This window comes from Carettochelys insculpta, chromosome 4, assembly GCF_033958435.1.
Source record: "Carettochelys insculpta isolate YL-2023 chromosome 4, ASM3395843v1, whole genome shotgun sequence".
NCBI classification, from domain to species: domain Eukaryota; kingdom Metazoa; phylum Chordata; order Testudines; family Carettochelyidae; genus Carettochelys; species Carettochelys insculpta.
Genome location: NC_134140.1, coordinates 4,567,745 through 4,589,703, shown reverse-complemented (window position 1 = coordinate 4,589,703; position 21,959 = coordinate 4,567,745). Strand labels below are relative to the sequence as shown.

The window sequence follows — 21,959 nt, the reverse complement described above, 5'->3', positions numbered from 1 at the left end:
CTTACACTTACATGTTGTCCTCCTGTGACCTTTCTTAAGGGATATAAAATGTTACAGTGGTAATAAAATGGTTCAGTGGAATATTAGTACATGTAAATATTGCATGTCAAAATAGAAACCCTTTTAAATTTTGTTCTGACAGATCTTGGAACGCTTACAGAATGTTAAAGACTTCAACAGTTTCATTTCCTTCCTCCCCCAGGACCTCTTATCACCAATGTGGAGGGAGGGATAGGTTAGTGGTTAGAACATTGGCCTTGTAAACCCAGGGTTCTGAGCTCCTTCCTTCAGGGGACCTTTCAAGGATCTGGGACAGGTTAGATTAAAACAAAAAATCTGTTAGTGATAGATCCTGCCATGAGGGCAGGGACTAGACTTGATGAGCTCTCAAGGTCCCTTCCAGTTCTATGAGATATGTACATATACCTCGTGTGATTCTTGACTTGCTGTACTTCTCATTCCATCTGTCCCATAACTATTTTCTATTTCTTTCACTGAGGGCTTTTCTTCACTTACCTGGAGATTGATCCTTCAGAGATCAATTTTCCAGGGTTCAATTATGTCTAGTAGAGACCTGCTAAATCAAATGCTGATGATGCTCCCATCAACCCTGGTACTCCAGGGGATCATGAGGAGTCAGGGAAGTTGATGGGAGAGTTACAGTGGGGAAACTGCAGAATTTTGACTTCAAGTATGTTGCCTTCTGCTCACTAGCCTCATAGCTGGAGTTACAACTTTCTCCAGTAGTGTACACCTACTCTGATTTAGCGTTTAAATTTACTTCTATGAGCATTTTCTCCCTTATCCATCTCCTGTGTTTCCACCTGTACAATGTTGCACGTATGTACCACTGTCTTGCTTCCCATGCTTCTCATACTCATCTATGCCTGCATCTCTCTTGATTTTTCTCTATAACTTCTGCCATCTGTCACAGCCTCCCTCTGTATGCTACAATTCATTCACTATTTATCAACTTGTCACATGCACCCTTATGTACTTACAGCTTCTCCTTGGTTGCTTAGGCAATTATGTTTATCTGCTCATGGCCCTGTGCAATATACTAGGAAAGAATACCTATTTCCATGCCCCTTTAGCTGAGGCCTTGAATGTTTGAGTGGTTATGGCGTGTCTTTATGAAATTACCCATACAAAAATAGTTTTCTTAGAGACAAGACTTATTAAAAGCAATGAGAAAAGGATGGTAGGACAAAAACAATCGACATAACATCCCTAGATGTTAACTCCTCATAAGGTGAACCATATGATAAGGTATTCTGTCTGTCGTTCCCCACTGAAGATTATTTGGCAGCCTGAGATGACCATTCCTTGATGTGTCCCAAAGATCTTCCTTTGTTCCAAATCCTGCTTTTTAAGCTCCTAAGATTGTGTCAAGTCTTTAGATTTTAAAGAGTTTCCAGAGTTCATTATCTTTCCAGGTAGTCCTCTCTGTCTGTGTCCTGGCTTTTTCCCAAGAAGTCCTTTGAAATACAGAAGCACACAACTGGTCTTTGTAAACCTTTTCAACCTCCTTTTCGGGGGTGGGGGGAAATGGTCATTTGAAACTGCTAATTTTTACCCCTTCCAGATATTAAGCATCTTAATTCAGCAGAGAGCTTATTGTCATCTTGTTCCATTCCATGTCTTTATCTGCCTTGATAATTTGGCTATACAAGGAGAAACTCAACAAAGTGACATTGGATTTGAAAGTCATTGAGGAAATTGAAGTTCAGTATGAAAATTACAAAGAACGTTTCTGAAACTGTTGGTAAAGTTTTAGAAGTCTACCCTCTGTGTCACTATTTTGGTCTTCTGATCATATTTTCCTCACCCTTCTTTTCTTGTAAGGAGCTCCAACTCCAGTATAAGGCTTTGCATTTTGCTCTCAAGTATTTGCCAAAGTATTACTGTCCTTACAGATGATCTCTACAAAACTTAAGCATTCTGATTTTAGCTCATTTGAAGGAGAAAACATTAAATGGTATGGCACACATCATTCAGTTTACTGAGATTTTCAGCTTTGATATACTGTTCCCCAAAAACCATGACCACTTCACATCTATGGCTACTTTTGGAATACTCTGTTCACTACTGGTGCCCAGCAATTCAAGAAAAAAGTTGACAGGTGGAAGAGAGTTCAAAGAAGACCTACCAGAATGATTAAATGACAAGCATTCCTGTGAAAACAACAAGAAGTCCTGTGGCATCTTATAGACTAACAGATATTTTGAAGCATAAGCTTTCGTGGGCAAAGTCCTACTTCATCAGATGACATGGGTCTTTGCCCACAAAAGCTTATGCTCCAAAATATCTGTTAATCTATAAGGTGCCACAGAACTTCTTGTTGTTCTCGAAGATACAGACTACCTCTCTGATAATAAGCAGTCCTGTGATGCTACAGACTAACATTGGCTACCTCTCTGAGAATGATTAATATAGGACAAAACATGTATATTAATAGACTAAAAGTGCTCAATCTATTCAGTTTAACAAAGAAGTCAGAGTAACTTGTTTACAGTCTCAAAGTGTCAAGATAGGAAATAATATTTAATAATGGCTCTTCAGTCTAGCCAGAGATGGATATCACATAATCCAGTGTCTGGAAGTCGAGGCTAGACAAATTGAGACTGGAAATAATGCAAACATTTCTAAGTTAAGGTACACCAGGGTTGTAGTGGATCATCATGGATTTTTACATCAAGCCTGGATGTTTTTCTACAGGATACAGTCTAGGAAATTTGGAGCAGATGTTCTGTGGCCTGTGTTGTACAGGGCAAATTGGGATGAGTTTAGAGGTCCATTCTGGACTTGGAATCTATGACTTGTTGTGGCAGTGTGTGCAGACTCGGCCTTGGAGTCCTCAGTGTAAGGAGATGAAAAAGACAGTATCTGTAGTTCACCAGGAATCACCTGGAAATAATGAGAGAACACTGTTTGTTGAGGCTATTGAGCATGCTGCTATGCTATGTCGGTCTCCTCACATGGGTACCCATGAGAGCACTGGAGCCTTTTTTCTCACTATTGCTTCACTATGTCTTGTCCATTCCTGCTTCTGTAATCTAGCAAGAATGTGCAGGTGCTTCCTGGGATGATCATCCTCAGTCTATCCTCAGCCAGACTATATCTCACCTAGAGATCAATCTTGACTAAGGGTGCCAGTCTATGTGCTAAACCCATCTCAGGAGTACAGATGGCCACTGGAAGCATAGAGACAGTCAGATGGACTCATTACGCATAATTCTACTTGAAACAAGTGATTTGTCTAGCACTTCTCCTGGGGGACGGCACCCTAAAGAATCATAAAGTTTTCAATACTAAGTCCAGAACTACAGCCAGGACCTAGGTAAGTAGGCAAGCAGGTACCAGAAGCCAAATCGGTACTGTCCTATGTGGAAATCAATCATGTGTCCATACAGGCTGCCCCATATGCCAGTGTATGGAGAACACAATAAAATGGCTCAGCACATGCTTCATGGATATGTGTTTTCCAGCTGTTCCATTAAGTAAGATATTCCAGTCCAGCGTATCTTCTATTCTTTGCAAGACACACAGGCCAAGACACCATAATTTGTCAGGGAGGAAAATTAGAGCACAGGGTTACTTTAGGTTACATGCACATCCTGAATTTTTTTTTTTTTACGAATGTGTATAAATATATGATACACACTAAGGCATGGGGTATATCTAGGTCCCTAAATTGTGAATAAATTGTGTTTTCCTTATTTCCCTGCAAACTTTTGCCTCCAAACCCTTCTGGAAGTACCCATTCTGATTCTTATTACTGTTGAGCATCCACAATATGCATCTCCTGCTGAATTAGTTCTTTGAACAAATGCAGAAAGATATAATAGATGTCTATATACTTAACACTGTTCCTCCAGTGAAAACCATTTGTTGTCCATGATCTTGTAGATAGTCACAAACATTTACTGTACCACTGAAGCCAAAAATAACTCAATAGCAGACAACTTTCTTATTCATGGAAGCTCTTCATTCACATATCTTGATCTCCTTTTCCTATCTTCTCTGGGGTCTTCACTGTTTATGGAAATGGGCCTTGTCATTATCTGTTCTTCAAATTCCGTACATCCCCAAGTCCTTTAGTCTTCTTCCTCAGTCTGTTGTTTCCCATGATGTATCTTAGCTCCATGTATTTGCTGTCCGGTCTCAAGTCCTCTTCTCAGTTCTGCTCAGAATCTCACCATCATCCATCTCTGCGTACTTAAGTATTAGCACAGCTTTATCTTTTTTTTTTTTTCTTTCTGTTTACCCTTGACTCCCGGGGGTGGTTCTTTTTTCTACTTCTCAAGTTCTACCCTGTGTGCTGCACAGATATGCTCCATCACAGCTACAACTCTCCAATTCAACCATTTTTATGCATGCCAGCTCTGGAGCACTACGATATCTGGAACTCGTGTTAGGTACTTTGTAGCATTGTCCTCCGGGCTGTAATGTTAGGTTTTTACTCCTTCCTCATTTCCAGATGTGTTGATTAATCTTGTCCCCTCTCATACGTTGCTCACAACAACCAAGCTAGCCTTCCCTTCCTGTTCTTTACCCATATAGATGGGAGGATCTTGATTTCTCCTGCCACCCAAGATCTCCCTAACTTCTGACTCCTCCCTACCATTTTTTCCCCAGCCCTTCCTTCCTTCCTTTCATACTATCAAATTGACTTAAGAACCCTTATCCCAATCAACAGTTGAGCCTCTCTCGTCCGGAACTCTCTTGTCCAGCAACATCCATAATCCGGCATGATTTTACTTAGCTAGATGACCACTTAGCCTGGGTTTGGCCAAGTTTTCCATGGTCCCATACTTTGTTTCCAGCCACCAGTCCTGGATCTCAGCGTTCCCTGCTGTTGTTTAGCTGTAAGTACCTTTAAAAGTCTTCTAAGAGCCCAGTAAGCTGTGGAAGTGTTGGTAATGTGCTAGACAATACTGTCCTCCCATGGTCCAGTAAATTCTCTTGTCTGGCACTGCTCAGGTCCCAAGGGTTCTGGACAAGAGAGGTTCAACCTGTACTATGATTTGGTCTAGATCCATCATAGCTTCTAGGATTAAATCTTCTCCACAGTGAAGCTCCATAACCCCATAACAGGTTTGGAAGAGGACTCGGACAGCAAGAGTTCAAATCCTTCTTTGACGCCGCCCTGTCACCGACAATAGCCTCTCAGCTGTTATACTCCATGCCCTCGCTTTGTTTCCAAATATATGCTGCAAACTCATCTCTTCCACTAGCTCTACCAGCTGTGTCTGTGCAAGTGAATGAAACAGTGTTTGCAAAATTCGTCTGAGCATTTACTACCACAAGCAGAAAATGTGCTTTTATAATTATCATATTGATAATTACCCACGGGGCAAAAATATTGCATATTAGTGGCAAGTGGGAAGATAGGATTTTGCAAGATGTGTGTGTAAAAGAGATAATATGTGTGTGATGCAATATCAAATAGAAACTTTGTATGTAAAATTATGCAGTGCAGAGATATAAAATTCAGTCACTTCAATGACAAGGGTCCTTCCATGACCCTTACGCATGAGTGTGTGTGTTTATATATATAAAAAAAAAAGAGAGAGAGAGAGAGAGAGAGAGAGAACATAGTTGGGCACAAAGGTTTAATTGGCATGACTTTGGGATAATTGCATTATTCACAGGTAGTGAAGCCATGTGCAAATTATGTGAGTTACAGTAAATAAGTGCTAATAAAATCCTTATACCACCTGTCCACACCATTATGTATTCTGTAGATGGGGCACATATCATGCAGAAAATCTTGTCCTTAATCAGTCTTTGGAATAAAGATGCCAGGTGTGTTTACTTCAACTGCACAAAATGTATTTGAATCTCTATATACATATAAAATTGTGTATGTGGCTGTGTAGAGTATATGAAAGGAGATTCCTAAGTTCTGTATAATTAAGTTACAATGGGTGCCTTGTTTCCTTGTTTGTTTGAACTCTATCCTTTGTTCATTGTAAAGGGCTTAACAGTTCCTTGATTCTTTCATTGGGAAAGCATTTTGGAAAAGAGCTTAGAATCCCTCTGTAACCTGCCCTGGGTGGCCCCTGCCTGTAGGCCTTGCAAAGACATTACTTCTTTGGCCTGAACACAAGCCTCTCAAACCTTTAGCTTGGCTAAGTGCTTTGTACAAACAGCCGCATAGAGATCTGCTCTATTCTCTAGTGATTTTCTGCTCAAGGGGCCATATGGTAGGTGGCTTGCTCTAGCTCGCTACTTGCCTTGGTAGCGAAGAAAGTGCAATAAATGAATCTGACAGTGCCGAGGCTTCCACTGTGCTCCATCGCTCTGAGAAAACTGTCCCGAAACCTGATTGAGGGGATTAAAACCAAGAACTGGCTGTGTCTTTCCTTTAAAGCTCTGTTCCTTTTTAAAAAGTACTTCATACATTTCCTTTCCCCCAGATAAGCCCGTGGCATTGGTATGTAAAATGTGACCTGTGAGTACAGAGGGTACTGCAATATTTTGTAATAACAATGTGGTGAAACACCCCGTTCGTTCTTGTTCCAATCCCTTGAAGTCAGTTTACACAATGCTCTTGCATCGTATAAGCAATATATGTGATGTCACTTGCACTGTAATATAAAAGATATAATAATGATCTTATAGGTTCTTCTCATGCCTTGGATGTCAAGCTGTATTGTTAGGACAGTGTTTGCTTCTACCAGTTCTTGATGGGTTATATAGTTTAAGGCAGTCTGCATTACAGAAGTTACTGAGGCACTGTATGTTTAATGCAGCAGTCTGTGACACAGCTCACTGTGCCTTGACATGAGAGACCATACTGGATTACAGTTGTTTATTAAAGTGTGTTGTGCCCCACTAAAGACAGTGTAGCAGTATGATTCCTCAACGTATATATCTAGAAGAGAGCTAATCATTAGACACATGTAATGAATGCAAGATATTTTGTCTTGAACCGTCCCTACACAGATCTCAAGATTTGTGATTCTATCAAAACATTAACATTCAAGAATATCGTCTGCAGGTCTTTTGCAAACAGAAGGTCACAGATATGTTAAATTCATGTCTTTGCATAAATTGGGAATCTTACATTTGAGTTTAGAATCCTAAATTAATTTATGTCAATTGACAAACACTTGAATTTACAAACTGGCTTCTTTCAAAATAATTTCAGATATTTCTTCTGATTGTCACTCGCTTATAGATATAGCGAGATTTGGCTACATCCACAGAAGCATGAGTATACTCTTGTCACTCTTATAAATACTCCTTTGTTACAACAGAGTGCACCAGTGCAGTTAAACTGTAGACCGGCCCTTTAAATACTCCATCTCCGTGATGATATTTTTCATGGACACAAGGGACACCAGTGTGAGGTGTTCAGTCGATATGTGCTCTAAGCCAAAGTTTTTGTTTGGGGTTTTTATGTTATGTGAATGTGCCCAAGTACTGTAGGGATGGCAAGTAACAGAAATTCACTTCTTGAAGACCACCAGCACAAGGCCTCTTGCGTTGCTGAAAACCATCTAAGGGTGTGGACTGACCCTGCGAGTTAGGGTGAATTTCAGTCTGTTATATAAGTTTATCCAAAACACCATAAAATTAATGAGTGGTTTAACAAAATTTTAAATGATAATTAAAAATAGTTTATTGCTTTAAATTTCAACGTCTACCTTGCCTGTTTGCAACCCTGGCATTGCAGCATAGTGTGCTTCTGGCAGGAGACTCTGAAAATGAAATTGACTAGAAACCGAGCAGCCTAGTTTAACTGTACAATCTCTATCATGTACCAATGTAAAACAAACTTGTCAAACTTACATGCCTTAATTGAGGCTGTCCGTATTTAGAGACCATCCAATCTTTGCCAGTCATCCAGAATGGTGAGATTTGCATTAGATTTTTATTTTTTAGGTCTTTTGTTAAATTGTTTGTTAGCAAAGTTATGGAAGTTTGCTGTGGAAAACCTGTTTATTAATTGACTAAGTTCTGTAACAGAAACCAACATGCTGCAATTTTCCAAATATTTCACATATTCTTTTCCTTTGTTGTACCACAACAAAAGTCAATTTAAAAACACTCAATGGAGCGGTTATTAATAACTATTTTGGTATTCTAAAATATTAAAAAGTTAAAACTGTTGATATTTGAAAACTGGCTATGTATGTCCTTTTTAAAGTGCCAATCACCGAATTGCAGGATGTTCCCACTGCAACATTTGATTGAAAATATTGAGGTGTGGAAGTGGGGAGACAAGTGTTTTAACTGCATGAGAATTTAGAAATAGGACAAATCCATGTGTCTCATTAAAGCCTGTGGAACTGCTCAAGTGACTAGGCTGCAAGATCAGGGCTTCAAATACGTGGCTCTCCTTTCTCGGTATTACTTCAAAGCGAGTGGGCTAGTGGAAGTAAGCTTCCAGCAAAGGGAATTTGTGGAATGAGATGGCACCATTTAGGGCTTGTGAGTAAGCATGTCTCATCCTTCAGTATCTTACGTCTTCTCTCCACTGTGCGGTGGAATAACAAGGTAGCAATCAATCCGCTGACCAACAATTTATTGTGCCTATTGTAGACACAATAAATCAGTCTCTGAGCTTGCTCCCATCGACACTAGCACTCCATCAGAATGAGAAGTGTAGCTGGCGTCAGTGGGAAAGCAGTCCCTATCAACCTTATCACACAGAAGATGCTGCAGTTGGTTATGTTGATTTCAGTGATGCTATTTGTCTCACTGAGGTAGATCAACAGTGCAATGAAGTGTAGACAAGGCCTTAGTCCAGGTGTGAAGATGGGAAATAAAACCTTGCTTATGTCCTCCTTTAACATCCTTCTTGTTCTCAACAGGGTACCTGGGGCCTTTAAGGTTTCATGCTAGGCTGAGGACTTCACTCCTACCCTTAAAAGTCCTGACATGATGAATTAACTGTGCTGAAGTAGCATCTGCATCAAAGGTGTTAGGAGCATTTTATTTAAAAGTTGTATCCTGGTGCATTGTTTCTTGTGCACAGCCATGACACAAAGTAAACGGCGTCTCCTGCACACAGACCTTCCTAGTGAAAACTCCTTCCTGTGTTTACCCAGACATGCAGTTTGTGTATGGTATTTCTAGGTGTCTTCACGAACCACATAGACACGAGGGAGAAAAATGAGGTTGGAGATGCAGCCATGATCCTCGTATCTAAATGAGGTCCTGGTTTTATATGAAGAGTCATTCGAATGGTTGATTTAATAAACTTGGGTAAGATCAGATGGCCTGAGTCACAAGTTCTCAGGAAGGAGAAATGTGGTTATCAGCTTTTTTGTGACAGTTATGAAACAAGAGTATAAAATGAATCAGCCGCCAAGACTGAAATCACAATGTGTGGTCCCCCTTATTGATTTTGGAGTAAGTTTAACCAATAAATGAGAAGAAAAATAAACCACCTGAGTGGAGAATTGGGACCAAATTACATCAGAAAGGGGCAAATGTATCTTTGGACATATATTCTTTGCTCTATAACCAACATTATTCAGTGTCAAAAGTCCACTTCCACAATAAATAAATTGGCCACATGGTGGGAGAAGTTCTTCCCATTTTGGGTCCTTATATGTGGACGATAATGTTACATACCAGATAATCTGCTGCAGAATAATTAATGGTGCTGCTGGGCATATTTTTTGATGAATGCTTATGGAACCCAGTGACAGGCATGAAATTAGAAAATACCTTCAGTGCCCTAAAATATAAATAGCTTTCGGAACTGAAAAGAGTTTCACAGCTGAAGATTTTATTGTGTTGAGAGGAAAAACTTTCCACCCCCACCTCCCCTTTCTTCTTTACAAGTTGTTTGTCCATTCACAAAACAAATACTCTGAAGCCCAGTGCGGCTCATGGGAATAAATTTCAGGTCGAATTAGTACAGTTTCCTTGCTGTCAGGACGGTGGAATTAATGGTGTTTTGATGACACAAATTTTGAAGGGCAAACAAAGAAGCTGAAGGGAGGGAGACATGACTCCTTAGAAGTGCAGTCCTCCTCTCCCCCAGTCTCTCTTGTCTTCCCTGTCATCCGTCTGCCAATCTCCCTGTCCATGGTTAGTTAAAGGCGCTTTTTATCCTCTTTTCTTTCCCACAGAGTTTGCCAGATCCGGGCCAGTGCCTGGGTTCCAAGGGGACACACTGCAGTTGGCCTTCATCGACTTGAGACAAGTAAGTCTTTGTGTTTTTGTTTTTTGTTTTTCTTTTAAGATGTGTGACTGAAGACCATCAGGTCTTAAGGAAAAGGGAGGGGAGGGAGAGTAGAGCTGGTGATTCAGGCCAGAGACCTATATTCACTCCCTTCCTGCCCTGTACTCAAGACCGCCAACTTATTTAGCTATCCAGGGTCCTAGGAGTGACAGAGGTGAAAGAGTCCGTGATGTAGGAGAAAGGGAGAAAGACATAAGTGACCCCAAGCAATGGGCTGTGTTGGCTTCTCCGGCCATTGCAAAAGGCTAGCTCGGAAACTCTCCATGCTGACTCTAGGGCAGGTGTTGCTAACAGAAAGAGCAGTGATGCAGAGACCGCCTGTGCAGAGCACTTTTGTTTGTAGATAATGCCCAGAGAAGCATTGCAGGAGGGTGAAGGAATTTGCATTCTGGGTTGTGTGGGGAGTGCATGTGTGTTTGTGTCTCTTTTCTCCTTCCCTCCCTCTTTCACAGACATTCCCCAGCCACAAATGACAAAGTGGCTGTTCACGAAGATGGGTGCAAAAGGCTCCGCCCACTGATGCCTACCTCACAAGGGAGCCCATTATAGCCATGTTGACTGTAGCAGGTACTAAGGCATCCTTAGAACTTGGCAAGCCAGTTTAGGGAACAGGGCCATTCTAGCGAGTCATTTGTTATGGGAGAAATGGGCATTATTGATAGACCAAGGGGGTTGTGGGGGAAGAGAGCAGGGCCCTGTCATCTCTTGGCACCGAAGATGGATGGGGTTGGACAGAAAGTCTGAATGAAGTAAGACTCAATGACGGATGTTTCTCTCCTATTAAAACAATCTTTTTTTGTCTGGTAAACCCCCCCTGCTTTGTCTCTCCTGCCATAATGATGCAGTGCCTCTTGTTTTCAGGGATGACATAGTTTGCATTCTGAAAACTTTCAGATGCACAGGGTATTTCTTTAATCTGCATAAGCCCTTGTATCGATGATCTCCGCACCACTGTGACTTTGATTCATGCCAGAGCAGCTTTTAACCCCTAATGGATTGCGAGCCCTCTCCGAATCCAATTGATGTGCATTGTAATCTGTCATCCAATGACACATGTGCAAAGCTACATTAAAGTTTGATGGTCATCAGAATGAGTCTTCACACACCCACTTACATTTGGGAATTCAGTTCTGTATGATTCATAAATGTGTCTCCATATCAAACTTGTCCATTCAATTAAATGTAAGATCCATTTGCAACATGATCTCAAATGTCTCACAGGAAAGAAATTAGTTGTCATTCCCACATCTAATACTTTTGCCTGTGCAAGTGTTTCAACACTACATGTGGAGTTTTCAGTGAAGCCCACATGACCTCGGTGTTTTACATAACATAGAGTGGTTAGTTATTCTCCAAAGATGTGGTGGTGAATGCAGGTACTCTGAAGAGGAAGGTTGTGTTCTTCTAAAAAATTAAATGCCCTGTAAATGCTTCTCTGATGTTGAAGTGCTATGAAGCCGTGTGTTTAACTGGTAGCCTGTGTTTGTGTAATATTAATATGTTTTGTAATGACAGTATGCTCCAAAGTGAATTCAACATGAGCCGGGATACAGCTAAAGGATGGTCCATTTGTTGCTTCATCACTAGTCTACTTACTTCTCTGTCACATATTCTCCGCTGCACAGTTTTGCTCTAATTGTATTTGTACGTTTCTTGCTACTAAGTCTGTTTTGATCGTTCTCTTACATTAACTGGTTTTCATCATTTTTGATAACTTGCCAAAGATATAATCTGTTCTGAGGTAAGGACAAGACCAAACCCACCTACGCTGCCTAGTGGAATCTGCCATTCAAGCAGGCAACGCCATAATGTATTTGAGTGTCAGAGTAGCGCCACTTGATACAAGTAGGAATGGTATTCAACATTCTGTGTGGCTCTAAAACCTCTGGGATATACAGCTATCATTTGTTCATGCAGGGCAGTGCATGATATGTTACATAAATAGAAGTTCCCTGTCTGCGGAGTATTTCACCACAGGAAGCCCTAGTTCTTCCAGGAATTTTGTGCACATTCTGCACATCCTTGGAGCCCTACTGACTTTTTCACCACAGGCAGTTTTAAAAAATCCAAACCCCATCTTGCTATAAATGGGTGTTCAGGGCATTCTACAGGGACTTTTGCTCTGTCATGTTACAGCATGTGAAACAGTAGTAACTAGATGGAGCTAAATTTGAAAGTCACCTTTTAAAACTATTTCAGTGGGGTAAGACTTTTAGATCAGTGTTTTTTAAACTACATTCCATGGAACACTGGTGTTCCATGTACAACTTGCAGCTGTGCCACAAGCATCTGGCACTTCCTTGATACCATACACTGGTATATATTTTCTGTTACTAAAACCAGGTACAATGTTACTTCATTGTTATGATACTTAATCAAATTACTTCATTTTGCTTTTGCTGTACATGCTGCTGTTTGTTTAAGAAATTTTCCTAGGTCTCTGTGGTTTCCGTGGTCTCAAAAAGTTTTAAACACTGACTTAGATGACTGCTGTCTTTTGGTTTGTAACAGTTGCTTTGCTTACCATTTGTTAAACAGCAAACATTTTATGTGTATCTTCTTCTCTGTCCCAAAGCCGGTTGAGGATTATCGAAGGATGTATACATTTCTCCCACTCCCCCTAACTTCACATATTACCCATAGGTCACCTGCCTTGTTTTATGAGTGGCATGAAATAAAAAAGGAAAAGCAGGATTTTCTTTAAAATAATTGATAGGCCATTTGCAGACATGGCAAAGTTAATTGGCAGTTTATTCGGATAGATACATTTTTCTTTAGTGTGGATTTCCAATTCATGTTTTCATTAGAAACTTTCTCATAGAAGTCTAATGAAATGAAAGATTTGTGTGTTTAGCCCCCTCTGCCAAGAAACACCTTTTGTGCCCTAATGCTGTCTCTGTCATTCTTGCTGTCTGCTTTGTGTTGCACTTGACAGTTTCATGCTAGGAAGTACATACGTTGAATGACACCTTTGCCAGCCAGCAGTAGAAAAGCAGGGCCCCAGAACGGGCCATGACAGCTTGACAGCAAGCACAGTCTCTCCTCTTCCCACTCCCACTCCCCCCCTCCCCCCAAGTAATGTTGTTTCTATTCTCTGTGAAGTGCTAGTTGCATAAAGTAGAGGCAGGCTGAAAACAGGCAATTGCGTGATGCTGCATCAAGTGCTTAAATTTAGTCCTGGGCCACACCTGGACTGAGACTGCCCGTTCCACTGCATATGCAGCAGTGTGTCAGAATACTTATTAAAAGATGCCAAAAGCAGCTTGTTTCGTGCTTTGATTAAATACGTGCTGCCGTGTGCAAACTATAAGAGAAATTAAGTCAGTTAAGCTGAATATTTCCCTGAAGGGGAAGCTAAGACAGTGATTTAACTTTTGGCAAACCCTCCGAAGTGACTTTGGTCCACTCATGCAGTTGCATATTTAAAGCACATTTTTCAGTTGAAAGAGAAGACTTTGCAAAACCTGACTAGTCATGGCATTAATTGTAGAATCTAGAAGTTAGACCTGGCAAAATGTCCTATTAGGTTCCACCTAGTTCACCTCTCTGCCAGTGCAGGAACATTCCTGATTGTAGTAGCTCCCCTACTGAAGCACTCTGTGGATTACTTTGTCAGCAAGAGAGAGAGCGTGCACAGCTCCTCATACCATCCCCATCTCAGCTCTCTGCAGGTATAGCTGCAGCAGCTGGGAACATGTTTCCCCAGTAAGGGTAGATAGTCAAGTGCTAACAAAGTGACTGTGGTGGCACAGGCTCCTTCTCACTTCAGCACCTGACTACAAGTCCATGCAACCCTCAGGGTATATGTTCAGATGGCTAGCTTAGGCCAGGTCTACACTAGACTTCAAAGTTGATTGTAAATATGCAGTTCCAACTACAGCAGTTACGTAGCTGGAATTGGCTTATCATCAGTCAGCTTACCTGGCAGTCCTCACTGAGAGATGTCGATGGGAGAAACTCTCCTGTCAACCTCCCTTACTCCTTGAGAGATTAAGGAGTACATGGGCTGACTGTCAACTCCTGATTGTTCGCTTTCATGCGTGTCCACTAGGTGTGAGAAATCAAACCCTGGAAGACATACCCTTAGTCACCTTCCAAGCCCCTGACAATATCTAAAAGTTTGTCTGCTGATGCAGCAGCAATGGCTTCCTGGACTGTTGATGGTCCATCAGCTTGTGAAGCACAGTCTCTTCTGTCATATGCCTCGGTAGATTGTCTTTCCTATTTAGTGTTTAATGCCCCAGCTAATGGGGCTTCTACCCCTCTGCTGGCAGGTGAACATGCTATAGCTTTGTACTGTCCAGAGGTCTTTCCTGGTATTCAGTTTAAATTTTTCTTTCCTTAAATTAATCCCATTACTGCTAATTCTCCCTGTGTGTAGCATCCCCAGTCATTCCCTTCATATCATAGGGTTTGGTCACTGCTTGTGTAACCTACACTACCGCAGTGTGATTCGCTGGACCATGCTTTTAACTAACAGAGCTAAGTCTTTTAGCTCAGCCCAGAGGAACAGAATTAACTTTTATATGTTGATATGTCAAAAAACTGATTCCTAATGTTTGGCTTCTAAATCCACGTTTCAGTTTGGGTGTCTAGGAAAATATTTACTGTAATGCCTTGTTTGGATGCCGTGTAACCTATGCTAAGTCAGGGGTTTGTTATGGTCCATTTAAACAACTGCTTCATTTATGACCCCTGCATTAATAGGTGAGTCCTGTGGGAGATTTGTGATTAATTATACATTGGGTTTTGGAAATGCTCTCCAACTGAGGATCTCTTCCAAGAGCTTTAGATAAGCCTCTGAACACCTCTCTGAGGCAGGCAAGTGAGGTTAATACTCTGTGAGCAAACTGAATTACCAAGAGCTTAATGTCAGAGACGATGCAGTTGGTCAGTGGGAGCATCAGGAGTGGAACCCAGTGGTTCCCGTGCACTAACCACTAGACTGCTCTGCCTGATACAGTCCCATGGGTGCTACGTTCCTTGCCATTCCTTGTGCTTAGAATGCTCTCTTCAGCTCTGTTGGCCGCAACAGTGAAATGTCCCTAAGAAGTCATCTCTGCCCATAAATCTAGAAGTGAAGGAGCAGACAGATACCAACAAATAATGAGAAAAGAACATATCCTCCAGATGGGCATGCTGTCCTCCCGTATAATCTTTTTATTGTTATCTAAACAGCCTTTTTCCCTCCTGATTTCTGTGTCTGGATTCCCAAGAGCTGCTTAACGTTCTGGTAACTGAGAAAGGCCCCTTAAAGGGTTACTCTATTTGTCCATAATAGGGCAGTCCATCCGCACACGCCTCAACATGCACATGACCCTTCCCACTCCTCTGGCATAAAGATATCTCATAGGATTTCTCTTTCAATCCTGCACCTCCTGAAGACATGATGGAGGAATTCTCTGTGGAGTAACTAAGCCATCCCCATCAGGAGCCTCCAGAATCCTGGGTAATGTTTTGCTTCCTTGCTAGACTCTGAGTATGTGTTTGAGCACTAAAAATATTAAGTATTTTGAAAAAGGTGCCTTTCTGCAAAATAAATTACCTCAATGTCTGACTCACAAAGGAAAGATGAATCAGTTTGTGCTGAAATCCAGGCTGATACAGTCTTCAGCTAACACTGCTCTGCAAGAAGTTAAAAAATTTAAAAACACAAAGGCATGAGTGCAGAGCAGATTTAGAGCTTTAAGTCTGAATTCCTTGCTTTGGAGGGTTTAAGTTAGTCTTAATGGTACTTGAAACATGGCTTTTTGCAGTTCACTTATATTAAGAACACACCAATCCCTAGTTCATTCAACTGCTCGGACTCCGTCAAAACTTATCACCTTCTATCCAGAAAGAATGTATTGACACACCAGAAAGAGCCAGACTGGCTATTCCCTGGGGCCTTCAAACAAAATAATCAGGAGTGCAAACATATTCTATTAGTGCTTCAGTTAGTCTAAAAAAAATTCTGCCCTGGTTTCTTTTGTTACATTATACTCCTACGGCGATTGTTGGGTCATTTGGCACATGGCAGACAGAAACATAAGCAATTTAAAAGCCAACCTCTCTCATTCAGGAGTTTTCATTTAGCTGCAGAAAAAACTTGTAACAGTTAAATTAAAAAAAAAAAAATTAAAGCAGTGGACTTTGGGACCTTCTGGATTTGTGTATTAACTTCCTCAAGTGATTGCATGAGCATGCCTCCTCCTTTCTTGCCACCTCTTGTCCTTTCCTATGTTGTTTTCATCTTAACATAGTGTCTGATCCTGAAAACATTTACAGAGCATCGGTGGAGAGCTGACTGAGCTTCAGGAGATTGCCAGTGGAAGTAAACATTGAGGGTGGTTCAGTATTAATTGTAAAAAAAAAAAAAAAAAAATTGGCCCCTTCCCTTGTAAACTCTTCAGGGTCAGAGACTCCATTTTTATCTATAAATAGTCACAGAGAGGTAGCCATGTTAGTCTGTATCCTAACAAAACACTTGAAAGACTAACATGATAAATTATTAGGTGATGAGCTTTTAATCAGAATTTTCCAGATCTGAAAAAGTGGGTCTGTCCCACAAAAACTGTCCCCTAATAAATTATGTTGTTAGTTTTTAACATGCTACAGGACTGTTTTTTTTGTTTCATCTACAGAGTAACTTTATGGTTCTAAATAACGAGTAGACTGGAACCTTATTGTGAGTATTGTGTAATTTTCTGACCCAAAGCTCTGAGAAGTTGACTTCTGACAGCTGTGGTAAAGGAAAATGCTGTATGAGTGCTCGTTTTATGTGGATGGCTGTTTTACCTTACATGGTGTAACAAACAATGGCCAATCAGATAAAGCTCCAATTCCATCCAAAACCTCTTTGAATAGGAAAAGATGCATCTCAAGCACATTTTATCTGTTTGTTAAAATGTGGGGTCTGATCCTGCACTTTGCTGAGCTCGCTCCGCTCTCATCTTCCTTAGCGATAAGACCACCCTTTGGATGAGTTGTCAGGTCAGAAAATTGTCACTTTGAAATATCTGCCATGGCATAGAGAGTGATTATGAACATCCATAGCTAGACGGTGTTACCCAACTTCTTGTAGCAACAAACATTCTTCTCCCTGCAGATTCCTCTAAGTGCAGGAGATTGTGAGGCAGTCATCTTACGAGAGAAATGGACGCCTGGTGAGTGATAAGACGCACTTTCACCTTTAACCTGTCGATGGAGGCAGGATTGATGGGGGATGAAGAGGGCCAGAGGTGGATGCCCTTAACCTCAGGATCTCTGCATGTGAAACTGAATACTCTCCAATGATCTCTGCCTGCTTGGAAGCTGTCGCTCTTGAGCTGGCTAGGGAAGCTATGCAGGCTGAATGGAATTACCAGCCATAAAGCAACCTTCATTGAGCTGCCTTGCTCAGTACTGTACGGCTTCCCTGGTCAATACCGTAGAGCAGGGCAGCTTAGTGAAGATATTGATATTGTGGGGGGATGGGACCAAACAAACATCCATTTTGCTGCCTGGGAAAGTGAAGATTCATCTGCAGTGAATTTTAGCTTGGATCAAGCAGTGCCCACTGTGTAAAGAAGTCAGTTCTGTAGTGCAATCCTTAATCCCTAAAGAGGCAGTATGATGAAACTACCCCAATTACTCCCCCTGCCCCCACCCCAAGAACCTTCTCCTTTTCAGACAGATTTGATCAGTTGTGATTCTTCTAGCTGTTGCGAAAAGGCTATGGGTGTTCTGCCAGTCAAGCAATCTACAATCTCTCAGATCATTTCTCAGTTATGAAGTGGTAAAAACTGAAATACACCGAGTGACACCTTACAAGTCATCGAATGAGATGTGGTTCCTGGGCTAATTGCTTTCAGTTCAGCATGGGCATGAGAAACTGCAGGGTTCCAGGTCAGGACAGAGAATTGGGGAAAAGACTGTTGGTGAGGAGATGAGTGGAAGATTAATTAATGGAAGAAATGAGATTTAGGGGGAACGTGTGCTTGGTGAACAAGGAGTGACAGACTGTTCAAAATGGAGATGAAGCGGAGCAGCTTGGAGCAACAGGAGAGGATACCAAAAGAGAGACAAAGTATATTTGGCAAACAAATCGAGGACTAGGATTTCAGGCTGCGTTTTCATAGACTCATAGAATACTAGAAATGAAAGAAACCTCAGGAGGTCATCAAGTACAGTCCTCTGCACACATGGCAAGACTAAGAACCATCTAGACCATCCCTGACAAGTATTTGCCTAACCTCGTCTTAAAAATCTCCAATGATAGTCTTCACAACCTCCGTAAGCAATTTATTCCAGTGCTTGACCACCCTGACAGTTAAGAAGTTTTTCCTAATGTCCAACCTAAACCTCCTTTGCTGCAAGTTAAGCCTGTTGCTTCTTGTTCTGTCCTCAGAGGTTAAGGAGAATATTTTTTCTCCTCCTCCTTGTAACAGCCTTTTTAAGTTAATACAATATTGGATTGCCATGATGCATGCAATACAAAGTGATTCAGATGAAGGTTATGAAGCATTAAAAATCAGATCTGCAGTAGATATCTTCTCATCCCTAATTGAAGTGCTCTCTTAGGCATCAAGACCGAAGTTACCTTTGTGATCTTCTGGTCTGGCAACTCATATGCAGCACAGTCTACATAGTTTCCCCCAGTGACTCCTGCATCCAGCACAATTACTTGTGGTTGTGCTGCAATAAATATTTTTAGCAAGGCACTCATTCCACTGTATTGATGAATTGACAGCAAGGTGGCACTATGCAACAGCAAACTTCACAGTGAAATGTATTTTCACTTATGTGATATTGTCGTAGCCCATGAATCCCTTTTTCCCCACCTTCCATTCATTGATAATATGAATAATTCATAATAATTTGCATTTCACAAAACGTTAATTAATTACAGTTTTTAACCATAAGGGAATAGAAGTAGCCGTTAGAAATCCAGAGGAGTTAGTTATGTAGTAGGTCAGATAATCAATTCTCTCTCCATTTGTATTTTTTTGTTTGTTAGATGATTTCAATGTAACTAGAGCCTATGATTATGGGGCACAAACTGGGAACCCTATGCATACCAGTGAGATCCCAGATTGACTTTGTATTCAGCTTGAGTTTACATTTTAATTCTCCCTGCCTACCCACTACCACCACTGGGAAACACAGCAGATTTGATCCAGAAGTCACTGAGACATGGTAAATGCTGGATACCCAATTATGATGACATTTTTGATGAAGTAGTAGCAAGCGTCTGCATTAATTGCATATTTTGATAGGTATCCAAAATGTGATTTACATGCTTGACTTCCAGGATGTCTGTTTCAAGATCTGAAGAAGTGGGTCTGCCCCATGAAAGCTCATCACCTATTAAATTATTTTATTAGTCTTTAAAGTACTACATGACTGCTTTTTTCTTTCCTAAGATGGTGTGTTAGACTAACAGAAGGTGATTGGAAAAGATTAGAGGGAGCATTGATGCTCCCTATACATTCAGGTAGTTTTTAGTGCCAAAACCTGCAGCCAATGGATACAGCGATTAGTCCAGTGATTAAAGTATATTGTGACCTGTCGGCGCGGGCAAAGTCGCGGGCCAAGGCCACGCTGACCTCGCACCAGTGTACCGTTTGGATCCTCTGAAAGGGCTCAGGACGAGGGTAAGGAGACGGTGGAGACCCGGCGATGGATGGAGGTCGCCTCGCCCCCTGCAGGCCGCCCCCACCCACCTCCGGCTGGAGGCCACTGGGGGTAACACACTGGCCCTGTGCCGCTGTCGGGGAGGCTGGAGGATTTTTGTCCCCTGGCAGGCAGGAGGCTAGCTTGCTCGGAGGAGGAAGGGGTGAGACAAGAAGAGGAAGATCAGTTAAAATACAACAGTGTTTATTAACAAAACCAACAACATGCGACCAAACAGCAAAACGTATAAAACAAGCACATACAACAATTCATGATGACATTTAAGTCATACAAATACCAACAGCAACTTTGACTAAATCTTATTATTACTATTATACTAAGCCTATTGATAGGAGAATATTATTCAAACACTTACACTAACCAGTAACAGGAAATCCATGTGGGGAGTTTATGCAGGTACTCTTATTGGGCAGGGAAGCAAGAGAAGGTGGTTAAAGAAAAAAACGTGAGGGAAAAGGTTTAAAGGGTTGAGGTAATTTTCCTCTCCGAGCAAGGGAAGTCTGAATTGCCTTTTCCCTTCAAATTCTGCGTGGTTAGCTAGGCCACCCTACCGGAGACCTTGAGGTCTAGCCTGTCGAGATCTCCCAGCTGGGTAAGTGAATGAGGAACTTCCCAGTGGGGCTTGGAGAGCAAAGGTAGGTAAGGGAAACTAAAATTTGGGAAAAGGGAAAAAGAAATTGGGAGGTTAAACCTCTACGAAAATAACCTTTTTACAACACAATTTACATCTAACTACTTAAACTTGAACTACGGAACTTATTAAAACAAGTGTGCAGCTAAAGCGGCTAACTTCAGCCCCAGGGTTAGGGCAATGTGTAGCCCTTTCTTGGCCCTGTAGGGCTGTAGCCTGAGCTGCAATCTTCTAAGTCCCTTAATTGGGTTTGAATTGCCTAGAAGGGTTTTAGTTGTCGGAGATGGTAACCCGGGCTGCGCCCTGGGCTTGTAGCAATATTACGTGTCTGGTGGCGATGGTCCAATCAGGTCCAGTGGTCGTGTCCAGTTGTCTAATCGGGTACAGTGGTCGTGTCCAGTTGTCCAATCAGGTACGGTGACGTCACGGGATGGTGATGGCAGCGTGAGCGGTTGTGCTGCTATGAGAAGGCAAGATGGTGGCTCTGGGTTAAGCGGCCGAGCGCGCAGTACCTGCCAAGGCAGGCCAGTTCGACACCTGACCGCCGCTCCTCAGAGGCCACTAGCTACCAAGCCGCCGGGGAAACAGGCCCTGGGGTCGGCAATCAGGTACACAGTACCTCACCACTAGGGTGAGGCCAGTTCGCCACCTGACTGCCTTGCCCCTGGGCCTACTTGTTGCCCCAAAGCTTTTTTAGTAAACAGGGGCTCTAGGCCAAGCCGGAGCCCTTCGCAAAGCAGGAGCTCTTCGTCCGCAGCTAGACCCCTCAGACTGACCCTGAGTGCTGTGCTGCGCCGCCTTTTATTTGGTGTTCTTATGTATAATTCATGATTCTATTTTAATATTCGTGAGTTTGTTCCTGGTTTTCAACCAGGTCCTCCAGGCTATGGAAGTTTCTAGAAAGTTTTCACCAGTATCCAATCAAAGGCCTGGGTCTGAAGTGTTTATGAGTTCAGGGTTACCAGGGAAACCAACTGACTCAGAGAGACCGTTACAAGGGGCTGCTAAATGGCAGCCTATGTGTTTTTTAGATTGTACCTGTACCTATAATGATGTTTAACGGCCAAAGGCCTGCTTCCCCTGACCCACGGGGGCGATGATGTCCGAGGGATGAAAAATCCCTGACATGACCAAGTTGGTCTAACCAGGCAAATACAGTAGAGCAGTCATGGCATAGGCATTCTTTTTTCATCTAAGAGTTTTTAAAGAGCTGGCTGAGGGGCCTGATGGACCATTGATGTTGATTTTTTTAGTAAGTCTTGGAGCACTGGAGACATTCTAGAAGTCTAGAAGAAAGCTAATGTTGTAGCAGTTTTAAAAAGGGTAAATGGGATGACCCAAGTTACTGAGGACCTTTCAGCCTGACTTCAGTCCTGTTCATGATAAAGGACCTGCCGATTTGGTTAACAAAGAGCTAAGCAAGAGCAATGTGATTAATACGAAGCAACATGGGTTTGTGGAAAATAG

At 41.9% G+C, this 21,959-nt stretch overlaps 1 protein-coding gene across 3 annotated transcripts in view; it reads left to right on the top strand.

Moving 5' to 3' along the window:
- The window catches only part of EXOC6B (exocyst complex component 6B), a 458,226-nt gene that overhangs the window by 332,464 nt on the left and 103,803 nt on the right, over positions 1-21,959 (top strand). For all 3 annotated transcript variants that reach the window (XM_074992199.1, XM_074992198.1, XM_074992200.1), the window contains one exon: positions 10,095-10,168. In XM_074992199.1, coding sequence (XP_074848300.1) covers positions 10,095-10,168 — 74 coding nt within the window. The remainder of the gene's footprint in view (positions 1-10,094; positions 10,169-21,959) is intronic.